General features: G+C 35.8%; 1 protein-coding gene across 4 annotated transcripts in view; it reads right to left on the reverse strand.

Annotated features, from left to right (window-relative positions):
* The window catches only part of LOC144966622 (uncharacterized), a 115,392-nt gene that overhangs the window by 18,802 nt on the left and 84,090 nt on the right, over positions 1 to 12,500 (reverse strand). For all 4 annotated transcript variants that reach the window (XM_078903370.1, XM_078903368.1, XM_078903369.1 and 1 more), the window contains 11 exons: positions 12,452 to 12,500; positions 11,387 to 11,487; positions 9,353 to 9,467; positions 8,215 to 8,317; positions 6,294 to 6,381; positions 5,353 to 5,492; positions 4,725 to 4,825; positions 4,069 to 4,230; positions 2,030 to 2,216; positions 581 to 771; positions 1 to 127 (listed from right to left, as the gene is read on the reverse strand). The exon at positions 1 to 127 is cut by the window's left edge and continues 128 nt beyond it; the exon at positions 12,452 to 12,500 is cut by the window's right edge and continues 15 nt beyond it. In XM_078903370.1, coding sequence (XP_078759496.1) covers positions 1 to 127; positions 581 to 771; positions 2,030 to 2,216; positions 4,069 to 4,230; positions 4,725 to 4,825; positions 5,353 to 5,492; positions 6,294 to 6,381; positions 8,215 to 8,317; positions 9,353 to 9,467; positions 11,387 to 11,487; positions 12,452 to 12,500 — 1,364 coding nt within the window. The remainder of the gene's footprint in view (positions 128 to 580; positions 772 to 2,029; positions 2,217 to 4,068; positions 4,231 to 4,724; positions 4,826 to 5,352; positions 5,493 to 6,293; positions 6,382 to 8,214; positions 8,318 to 9,352; positions 9,468 to 11,386; positions 11,488 to 12,451) is intronic.

A 12,500-nucleotide genomic window follows, 5' to 3' on the forward strand; every position in this document is an offset into this window, starting at 1 on the left:
CACTGCGAGCAGCTTCCGTAGAGGAATGCAATGGTACGGGTAGCGGGCAGATGACACTGTACATGCTGACAAATTCTGCAGGGACATTGTCGTCGTTATCTCCAGATGGTGTCACATTGTCGTTGATCTAAATACACGGTAGTACAGTGGAAGTAAGATTTCTACAGTGGTATTTATGACAGGACACGAGACAAAGCAGAAAGAAAATCAAGAAAATGTTATACCCCCCAAATAAAAACAAAACAAAACAAAACAAAAAAACCAACACCCCCCCCCCCCAAAAAAAAAAAAAAAAACCAAACCAACACCCCCCCCCCAAAAAAAAAAACTCCCAAACAAACCAAAAACACACGAAACAAAACAAACAAACAAACAAAACAAACAACCTTCACAAACTGAAGAGATCTAATCACAGACAGTTCAGACTTCTGTTATAATTAGCATTTTAGAACAAGGAACTGCGATGTGTGAATGGATCATTATTTAGTTCTTTCTGGTGATAAAAATTAATTCTTCATTCTACAAACATCATTAACTCTTTTATACAACTAGTCTACAAACTAATCACGCTTATACTCACATCTACATATTTAAAATTACAGGTGAGCTCCTTAGAATTGACAAATTTGTTCCCATCAATCCTGATGCTTCGACAACCTTCTGAAGACTCCAGCAGATCGCATGGTTCCGCCGCCTTCAACACTTCCGGTTTGGTTTGTTTACCCACGTCGCACTTTTCTCCAGTCCAACCATCATAACACGAGCATGCTCCTATAAATTAAAAATAATATGATAAATTCACAATTGGAAGAACGATGATACTAACATATGGAAGTCAACCTTCTTGATCTCGTTTCATAATTTACAGCTAACATCGTATTAGTTGGGTTCCCCCCCCCCCCTTCACCCATGCGGGGATTAAGTTTTGAAAGTCAAATGATAAATAAATAAATGTAGGTTTCAATGTGTATGGCTAGGATATTTATTTTAATATTCAAATCTTTGATTATTCATCCTACTACATCTCCATTTTAAAGTAAATGTATGGAGAAACTTTAATTTTAAAAATTCACTTCAAAAGCAAATTCACTCGAATTAAAATTCTTGACTGGCCTTGTTATAACAATTATTTATTGGTATCTTATTTCAGCTGAGACACTTTTCAGACTTCAGTGATAAGTCAATTAATAACATGTAGAGCAAAGCTGCGAGATTTTAATTTGGAAACTATCACAGTCTCTACTGAAGTTCAAATCTATTTCTTATAAAACATATCTAGGGTGGAGGCCCTGCCGAAATGAACTGTTGTTGGTTTTTACTATTAAATTAATTGTATATTGTTCCAGTGCGGCGTCAAAGCAATGAGATTAAAGACAATAAATTAATTAACTTTACTTGTTTGTGTTTCTAAATGAAAATTGATTTTTATTGGTCTGACGCTATGCTAAGAAATATAAAACAAAATTTTACAAAAAGGTAATGTGACGTAATTTTTTAAAATGTAGACAATCTATCACATACACATACCGACACATGAACAAACACACACACACACACACACACACACACACACACACACACAAATACATCAAACAAACGATGCTGAAAAAAAACCCCAATGAAATAGTCGTTAAAATGAAACTCGGGGTCAGAAAAATGATGAAGATTTTACTCAGGTCATTGGATATAATCTCAATAATCATTTGATTTGATTTCCATGCGATTTTGATATATGAAGGATCTCTATTTTAAAGTAAAAGTAACCTAAACACTTAAGCCCATCAGTTATAGTGCTGAATGTTGGAAAATTGAGTGACTATTTAATTTTCATCAAAAAAAAAAAAACAACACAAAAACATGCTAGAATTTGTTACTATGATTTGACCTGTAACATATCAAAAATGACATCCCAGTAATATTTTTTTTTTTTAAAAGGAGTCAATTTTACGATCTAACACTAACGGATTGACACTTTATGTTGCTGGTTAACCAAGATTTTCTTTTTCCATTTTTGCAGTGACATACATACCCTCTATACATTTTCCATGGTCTCCGCAATCAAGGGTACACAATCCATTGACAATGTCAGCAGGTGGCTGAGGTGGTTCACCATCCGTCGAATTTGTCCAAGTATCGGGGTTTTGCTGAGCGTCTGTCAGGCATTCCTCTATGATGTGGTCCAAATGCGAAGACGCCCAGCCGCGATCTCCGAGAGCCTGTTTCATACAATTCAATTTAAATCAATTACAATCTTAATCTCTAGTAAGTTCAATTGATGCTATGTGTTAAGGTAAAATAGTCACAACATCCGCCAGCAGGATATAGGGTACCAATACACACAAATATAATGTGTAACGAACCTGAAACGTCTATAGTCTGAATAATAGGAGTTAGTAAGAATAAATCATTAAAATGGCTGTCTAAAAACGAAGAGCTGAGTGCCGTCAAGTTAATTTCATCTATATCAATGAACTCAAAGCGATTTTCAAGGGGCTCGAACCTACAACAACACTGAACATATGGGATAAGATATGTGTGCAGCTTGTATGCCGCTATTATTATAGATTCCTTTGGACAAACACAGCGTTGTTACTAATGGCTAGGTATGTCCTTATCTTTTACTTGAGTATGGTCAGTAAATTTGAGCAAAGAGCCTTTACCAGGGGCTGAAGGTTGCGATACACTGATACACGTAGCGTCGGAATATGTGACTCAATATCTCATAACGGAATCATATTGGGATGGTCTAGATGGTAAAACTTAAAATTCATAGTCATGATTATGAATCTTAGATTATAAATTTATGCGTTATTGAAGATTATAGGAACAATTGTTCGAAACGACACCGACTGAAATATGGATCATTTTAACGTTAAATTCACTTTTTAGCACTAAATGTGCTTAAAGCGCCATATAAGGGGTCCCTGGTCAACAACAACACTTAACATGTAGGACGAGACATGACGTCTGTTAGGTGATATTACATTTTTTTGTCAGATACAACGCTGGCAACGACCAGTTACTTATTTTACACCTGAGTACGATGAGACAATGTGAGTAAAGAGTCTATTTCAAGGACTCAACTATCCGTCGATCAGAGCGGGACTCGAACCCAGGACCTTTTGATCCGAAGGCGAGAGTCATACCACAAATGACATCAACTGAAATCTGACAGCTCTGGTTGTTTAAGCGTTAAATTATTTTTTTAGCATCTGGGGCAGCCCGACACAGACCTGTCTACTTGAAATAAATAAATAAAAAATAACTAAAATTCCATTTATTCATCTCATAGTGGAAATTTGTCTCTAGGGTCTATCCAAGGGAAGACTGGAATAGCACAGGCGTGAGCCGAAGTGCAGCGCCGCAAACTGAGCTAGAGTTAGGTGACTTGATCAAGGCCACAGAGCGCAGCGGCGAGTGATCGAACTCGGTACCTTTCGGGTACGTAGCAAAGACCGTATCGCTGAGCCACGCTGCCCCCCCCCCCCCCCACAGATATTTCGTCGTCCCCGGGGGTAAAAACATGACGTTATGACCACCTTTAAACATTACAAAATGGTATTTAACCAGTAAACTGCCGTACTCTAGCATACTTGTATTTAAAAAATTGGCTAGTAAACTCGTCTTTCAAACATCGATCGATTTAAATGACCCCCGTCTTAAATTAAATTAAATTGAGCTTTTATATAGAGCAATATCCACTAAACGTGCTCAAAGCGCTTTACAAGGGGTCCCTGGTCAACAGCAACATTTAATATGTAGAACGGGATATGACGCCTGTTAGGCGATATTATAATTTTTCGGACAAAGACAACGCTGTTAAAGGACAGGTACTCATTTTACACCTGAGTACGGTGAGAGAATGTGAGTAAAGGGCCTTTTCCAAGGACTCAACTATGCGCCCAGGACCTTCCGATCCAAAAGCGAGTGTCATGCCACTAGACCACATAGCCGCACGTCTTGGCAAGTTATTTTTTTCAAACCTAGGACTTTGGTATTTGAACCCAGGACCTTCCGATCCAAAGGCGAGTGTCTTACGACAAATAAAGGATTTCATAGAGGACTAACCTGCAGATCTTCAGCACAGTCACGAATACTGGCACTGGTTTGGTTGACGTCAAGGTAATCCTGACATTTCTTGACTTTGTCATTCTGCTCTAGGTAATCTCTGCAGTAATCGGTGGCATTTTGCTGGGCCCATATCTCAGTCCCATCTTCCAATGCATTATCCTGCAATACATATATATATATATATATATATTGCAGGATTGGTTACAAGCTTTTAAAAGTTAACCATGAATCAGTGATACGTTTGTAATAATAATAATAATAATAATAATAATAATAATAATAATAATAATAATAATAATAATAATAATAATAATAATATAAAATGTATATATATACAATCATATATTTTTGTGCAGATTTTTAGATTTTGTAATACCCTTAGCGCGATGTACATGAAATGAAATGAAATGAAAAGTTAAATAAATGGCTTACGCTATTTCAAATTATTCTACCTCTCCCAATAAATGCTAACGTGTAATGATATCATGTTAAAAATAATGATTTGTAACGTCAGATTATCAAGCGTTAAAATTCACTAAAAATTTGATTCTAAATGAAGAAGTAGGCCTCTACCATTTACTGTTTTTGAAGTCGGTCTTTTGGCTCTGGTGTCATTAATAATATAATTTCCCTATATCGGTTGAAAATCTTACGTCTTGAATGATGTTATCTTCTTCAGCATCTCGCCTGTATCTCCTTACAGTCACCCTTGATACTCGTGAGTATCGGATAATGACGATGGTGATGTCGGTAGCTGGAAAATAATAATGTCGATGATTGATAGATTTGATTCATTCCAACTATAGGCATGATTAAAACATGTATTCAACAGAGTTACCAATTTGTCGTTTTAAATGTCAAATAAAAAACATGAAGGTTTTAAAAGCCATTTTTCATAGTAAAAATTGGATTTAGTATTTTGGCAGTTTTGACTTAAAAAAAAAAAATCATTTAACTTCACCTATTTTATGGACAAATTAATCAATGACGAAACCAGATTAACATCTCTTGCAGAGCTATCAAACAAAAGAAAGAGAAAATACACAAAACATAAAGAATTAGAACATTTTCATTGCAAGAAAAATAGAAAGGCCGAAGCTGCGAAATCGAATGACATCGAAAGCGGAGGGCTTTAAGTAAGAAAGTCAAGTCATCTTGTCAGCACAGCTTTTAATAAGGCTGTATAATTGTGTTTTAAATTAGTTAACCGGACAAAGATGAGGATGTATTATTGTTTTAATCAAATTTGAAAAATCCGCTCTCGGCAGGTCAGCAACTTACTTCCCCTTGTCACAGTATGACAGTGGTAATTATCCAGACCCGATTCACACCTGGGTCCTTGGCTGGATAAACAGCTGCAGTAGGTTGGTGGAGGCGGGATGTGGATGGCTGCTACTCCCTGGAATATACTGACGGTTCGTCTAAGAAGGAAGATATGACAGAAATGTAGTAGTGGTGATGATTTTGACAATAATTGTTAAACAGATGATGATGCTGAGGGAGATGCGACGGTGTCGTTGTTATTGCTACTACTACTACTATTACTACTACTACTACTTCTACTACTACTACTACTACTACTACTACTACTACTACTACTTATTATAATAATAATAATAATAATAATAATAATAATAATAATAATAATAATAATAATAATAATAATAATAATAATAATAATAACAATAATAATTATTATCATAATAATGAAAATAATAATAATTAGCATCATCATCATCATCATCATCATCATCATCATCATCATCATCATCATCATCATCATCATCATCGTCGTCGTAGACGTCGTTGTCGTGGTCCACATTTAATTTGTGAACGAAAATAATGTAGACAAACATACACACGCACCTCTCTCTCTCTCTCTCTCTCTCTCTCTCTCTCTCTCTCTCTCTCACACACACACACACACATACGGGATATATTTAGAAAAGGGAATTTGTTTATTATCATCGATGTAGAATTGAATCTTTCGTGGGTGCCCATATCTGCAATATCTATCGTCCAGGAGGTTGTCCCAAAGTCTAATAAGTGTAGATGGAAAGAATGAATTTAGGTATGACTGGGTTATTGCGTTTGGTGGATTTATTTGTTTTTATAATGTACGCTTATGGAGGACAGGACAGAATGGCGAAGACTTGTGGCTAATGTTGGGCGCCCCAAGGGGCGGCCTAAGTAAGTAAGTAAGTATAACATATAGTGCTTACTTCCATTTGATGCTGAATGGGTTTGGATTTCGTCCTGATGCTCCTTGAAGATCATTGTTTGCATGGCCGTTGAAATCACCACACAATCCTCGGTTGGAAAAATAACTTGATTAGTCTTATAGGTAGTCATAATATTCTATCCTTCTATAAACGCATAATGATTTCAAGTTTATTAATGATTTGTGACGTAAGATTATCAAGCATTAAATTTATTATTTAAGTGATTTTGAACATGTATTGTATTCAAATTCAAAAATGACGAAATTGGAATCGATTGAGGGGTAGAATAGAATATTTCCTACACTCTTGCTTTTTGGAATTCAAACTTTGTTCCCAACGAGCACTCATAATCTTGTGCAGCGATTGAAAACACTTCCGAATTTTCAAAATGCAAGAGTGTAATATTATTCTACCCTTCTCCCTTAAATAACGCGTATCTAATGATAGATATTAAGTAAACAAGAAATATTATGACGTCAAATTGTCATGCTTTCAATTTAACGAAAATTATGCAGACAACAATTGGAATCATTAAATTTTTTTGGAATGTTTTCAATGGGATATCTATATCAAACTAAAATAATATGACAGAGGAGTAAATATAAGATTTCTTACACTCATGCGTTTTGGAATCCGAGCTCCGTGCCTGCAAGTCCGTGCCGCGATTGGGAACACGTCCAGACTTTGTTTAAAAACACAAGAACTCGAGAATCCTATAATTTTATTATATCTTCCTCGCTCTAGAATAATAATTAAACAAAATCTACTTCTCCTTCAAAATATTTAGCTTTGGTCAAAGATGGCATGCTCCTGTTTAGAACTGATGGTATTGGAAAGATTGCAACTTAATTCTGCAAACAAGCAGGATTTGGAAAGTACATTTTGTTGTATTTTCTGTCGTCACTTCAAAAGGGATTGGGGGAAGATCTTCCTCGCCTTTGGCAAGAGGTATGAGGACACAACGAGTGGCTTCAGGGACCGAGAAAGAGCATGAAGACCGGAAGCCTACACTTGAGCTTTTTTATATAACGCAATATCCACTAAACGTGCCCAAAGCGCTTTACAATGGGTCACTGGCCAACAGCAACACTTAACATGTAAGACGATAGGCGATATTACAATTATTTTTAGACAGAGACAACGCTGTTAACGGCCAGATAGTCATTTTACACCTGGTTATGTGAGAGAATGTGAGTAAAGAGCCTTTTCCAAGGACTCAACTATGCGCTGAGCGATGCTAGATCCAGGACCTTCCGATCCGAAAGTGAGTGTCATACCACTAGACGATATAGCCAAACAAGGTGGAAAGGGAAAGGGGGGGGGGGGGTGGCGGAGGTAAAGAAGACGCCCATTTGTCCATCATCGGTATAGATAAGCTCAAGTTACAGCGTACTGATGATTCGTTTTTAACAAACAAAATAGGTAGAGTCACGCTCTCACTGGCCAGGCGGAGTTGACGTACCAGTAAGGTCGCGGGTTCAAACCCCCATCACCGCCGCGAAATTTTTTTATTCTCTATTGTCTTCTGGCACTTTACTACTCACTTCATCTCTTGTTGTTAAAAACGAAGGACATTGTGTAAAAATATTTTGATTTGCGAAGACAGTTTCAAGGAGTTACACGAAGTTTAGCCCTCTCCTTACCACCTACAACAAAATCGTCAAAATTTGTTACGACACAATAGACATTTTTCTTAATCAGATTTATTTTGTACATCACAAACTTTGAAGAATGATCTTTTTTAATTAATAAGAACATAAAGTTGTTTTGTAGAGAGTTTGTTTGAGTTTAAAAAATCAATTTTATCCTGGGTAAGCCTGCCATTTTGGGAAAATACTGAAAATGATGGGTGAGGAGAGGGTGAAACTCAGATGGCGCATGTTACATCTCTGAGTATTGGTGATATGATCATATCACTAACCTTCGGTTTGTTCAAAATCTGTAGAAGTGGCTTTCACGTATACGTTGATAAACGGCCTCCTGTGAGCCACTATGGTGACAACAGTGCCGTGCGGGAGATGGACCTGGATTGCATGAAACAATAAAACGTAGCAAGTGAGAAGACCAAATTTCAATCCACAAAACTAAAGTTACAATGAAAGATTGACTATAAGCCTCCATACTCATTCCTACCCAGTTGTATATATCTAGGTCTCTGGTTCTTATATAAATCTGGTAGAAAGTACTGTATATCAAAAACCTAACCAAATTGATGATGACCGTTACATTCAAGATACATAAACATATACAATACAAAAAGTAAATTATTTAAGAGTCAAAATTAGTGACTCTCATGGACTAAAATTTCGTCACCATAATCAAGTTTAAAGTTAACAATGCATCTCCACACAAGATTAAATGAATGCTCAATAGTCTGGGATATAATAGGACCAATCTTTCCTTATCATCGGCTTTTAAAAATTTGATGTGGTTTGTAAATATAAATTGTTATAGTTCTACTACATAATTTTTGTGGTAGGAAGTGTGTTCATTTTTGCTCAAGGAGAGGTTACAGCAAGAACTAATTATAAGCCCTTAGAATATCGTATCGAATGGCTCACTATCGTCTCTAATGAATTTTTGTTGGATTTTTATCTCAACTAAAATAACTGCTCAACTTTTATATAAAAGGAGCGATCGTTTGATTTTTTATTATGATTTGGTATCTACCTAAATTAATATTTGTTTGTAAACACACACACACACACACACACACACACACATACATATATATATATATATATATATATATATATATATATATATATATCTAAATAAAAATTCACTCACGTATTTTAAAGCCAAAACGAACGTTTCCATGTCCTTCATTTCAGGCATAGCATCAATTGAGGATCATTTCACAAATTAAGGACAAGGAAACGTTCGTTTTGGCTTAAAAATAAGTGAGTGAATTTATTTATTTTTATATGCTCTAACATAAATTATAGAGCACTCTCTTACCTACAAGTACCCACTAACACTCATATATATATATATATATATATATATATATATATATATATATATATATATATATAATATTATGACACTAGATGTACCTCATATTTCTGTCCACATCCAAAACGTATGATATTAGTCCCTGGCGTAAGTTGGCCATTGAGATATAGCTGTACATTTATCACGCTGTTCCTTGCTCTTGATCGTAGATCTGTCCTGTGTAAGTGAAAATTATGGTTTGGATATCAATGTCTTGGAGGAGGAGGAGAAGGAGGAGGAGGAGGAGGAGGAGGAGGAGGAGGAGGAGAAAGAATGGGAGGAGGAGGAGGATATGAAAATGAGGAGGACGAGGAAGACGAAGAGAAGGTGGAGGAGGAGGAGGAGGAGGAGGGAAGGAAGAGGAGGCGGAGTAATAGTAGTAGAAGTAGTAGTAGTAGTAGTAGTAGTAGTAGTAGTAGTAGTAGTAGTAGTAGTAGTAGTAGTAGGAGGAGGAGGAGGAGGAGGAGGAGGATGAGAAGCATAACGAGGGAGGGTAGGAGCTTTAAAAAGAACGAGGGAGTAAGATGGAAGGTGGAATCGAGTGTTTGAACGTTTTAAGACCAACATATAAATTTTGGTTTAACATTAAAGTGTAATCACGGTAATGAGTCTAACTCATCATCAACTGGATTCCTTGTGTTTCCATAGGGAGGATGCCATGGTCTTCCAACTCTCTCTATAGGTGGAACGAAATTGACGTCACTCAGCTATTTGTTATTGCTTTTAGCCAGTCGTTTTTATGAGTAGTTCTCACTAAATTCTCTAAACGTTTAAGGTTATACATAGTTTTGTGATGTGATAGGTTATATCCGGATGGTGGATGTTGTGAGTTTTTAAAGAAAAAGCATAGCATCAATTGAGGGCAATTTCCCAACATTTGTTGATCTTCATTTATGCCATTTCTTCGATATTTAGCTGCTAGCTTTCTCTCTTTCTTCCATTTCCCCGTTTTCTATCTAATTTCCCTTCCAGTGTCTTCTTTTAGATCGTTCTATACCTTCAAACATGACCGTAGTATGCAGGTTTTTTTTCTTGCTTGATGGTTTTAACTCCTTCTGTCTGTGTTATGTTGAGTATATCGATATTTGGTTTATTTGTTTTTCTTTCTTTCAAATGCTTCAATTCTCTTTTCAAAATATCAAATTAAGGAGCAGGTTCTGGTGAAAGATAAATATCTGAAAAAGTGTGTATAAAAAATTGCCAGACAAAGCAATAAAAGAAAAAAAAATACAAGAAAAAAAAGTCCCCAAAATTCCGTCATCCTTGCGCTGGGGATCAAACCGCACACCTCCTGGTGACCAGTAAGAAGGAGGTCTGAGGTTCGATTCCCAGTCTATGCCTGACGATTTTTGAGAATGGTTGGTTCTTGTTTTTTTCTCTATTGCTTTGTCTGGTACTGTTTCATATACACTTTTTCAGGTATTTAATTCCCTTTTTACTCGCTCAGTTGTCAATGTCCACTTTAATATTATGGCTATACAGGGACAAAAATAAATATGTAGGTAGGTCAGAAGACGTTCACCTCAGACAATATGAAAAGATTAAGATGAACACCCAGCTTGTCAAAAGCGTTAAGCTTTTATGGCTTTTTGACAAGTTGGGGTAACCTTAGTGTTGCCAACGATAAAGTTAACGTTTTCTGGGCAAAGTGATTTAAAAAGTGCCTTTTTATTGTACGACTGTATAGCACTATGATTTAATAAACTATAAAACTACACATGTCATACAATTAACATTGTTGTAATGGACAATATTTTGCATTGATTTGAGAGTATTTCCGTTACACCATTGGACCGATTACAATTTGGGCTACCAGACCTACAAATAAGTAACACGTCGGTCATACTGATAACAATTTGGGCTACCAGACCTGTAAATAAGTAACACGTCGGTCATACTGATAACAATTTGGGCTACCAGACCTACAAATAAGTAACACGTCGGTCATACTGATAACAATTTTTCAAAATCATTTACATGATTGCTTCAGAATATTTTATTTCATTGGACCTCAATTTATCTGTTTAAAGCATAAGATATAAAGCTGTATTGCTGCAAAATGTAACTAATAACACAATTACTTATTAGCGACTTACGTAAAGCTAATGACGTCATCACCAGATCTCACGGCAACTCCGTAATTGCACGTGGCACCGTGAGGTCTTCGATTGTTACAAAGGCGGTAATTTGTTCTTACCTGTTGAATGTGAGAATGATTAACTCATGTAGAAAAGTTACATGCTAAAGACGTCATTAAAAAATAATTAAGATATTTTCTATAAAATTACTTATTTGTCAAAAGGAAGCGTTGGGTGATTTTCATTATTTAAATACTGAAAAAATAAAAAAAATAAAAGAAGCAGTACTGATCAGTTTCGAGGGAATAAAGGGCATTGAGCACTGTGAATAAGTAAAAATGTTCTGTATGAATTTGCATACTGCTCCATTGCATATATATATATATTATATATATATAAATATATATATAATATATATATATATATATATATAATATATATATAATATTTCAAGTATAATTTTGTTGAACTTCTATTAAACTTGAAATACATTTTCTATAAATAGTTACTTTTATCAAAAAGTTGAGCACTGTTATTTCATGTCTTGAAAACAAGCAACATCCTCTATGTTTAGAATATAAAACGTCAGATAGATCAAGCAGGGTGATAAGTTTAAAATCCAGAAATGAACGTTTTAAGAATTCCTTTGTACCCTCTACATCATGGAGACTGGGTGAACAGTAGGCATGGAATATATTATACGTAATTATGGAGAATAAAAATGTACGGAATTAGGTTGATACGAGTGAAGAAGAACATTTGTTTGCTTGTGTGTGTGTGTGTGTGTGTGTGTGTGTTGTGTGTGTGTGTGAGTGAGTTAAGGAGTGAGTAAATGAAACAGAGAGTATGACACACACACACACACACACACACACAGACAGAGCGCGCGCGAGAGAGAGAGAGAGAAAGAGAGAGAGAGAGAGAGAGAGAGAGAGAGAGAGAGAGAGAGAGAGAGAGAGAGATAAGTAAACCAGCAATTTCTCGAAGGTAATTTACAACCAATGGAATCCATTCTTCTTTCATCGCGAGTAAAACAACAGGAAATCAATTTTTTGAAGTATAAAAATATTTCACTACGCTTACTTCGTATTCCATGGTCTTATGCTTGTAGAGTACGAATTCTCCTGGGATG

The sequence above is a fragment of the Berghia stephanieae genome, chromosome 2, assembly GCF_034508935.2.
Source record: "Berghia stephanieae isolate SIO BIC M18660-M18661 chromosome 2, UCSD_Bste_1.3, whole genome shotgun sequence".
NCBI lineage: Eukaryota > Metazoa > Mollusca > Gastropoda > Nudibranchia > Aeolidiidae > Berghia > Berghia stephanieae.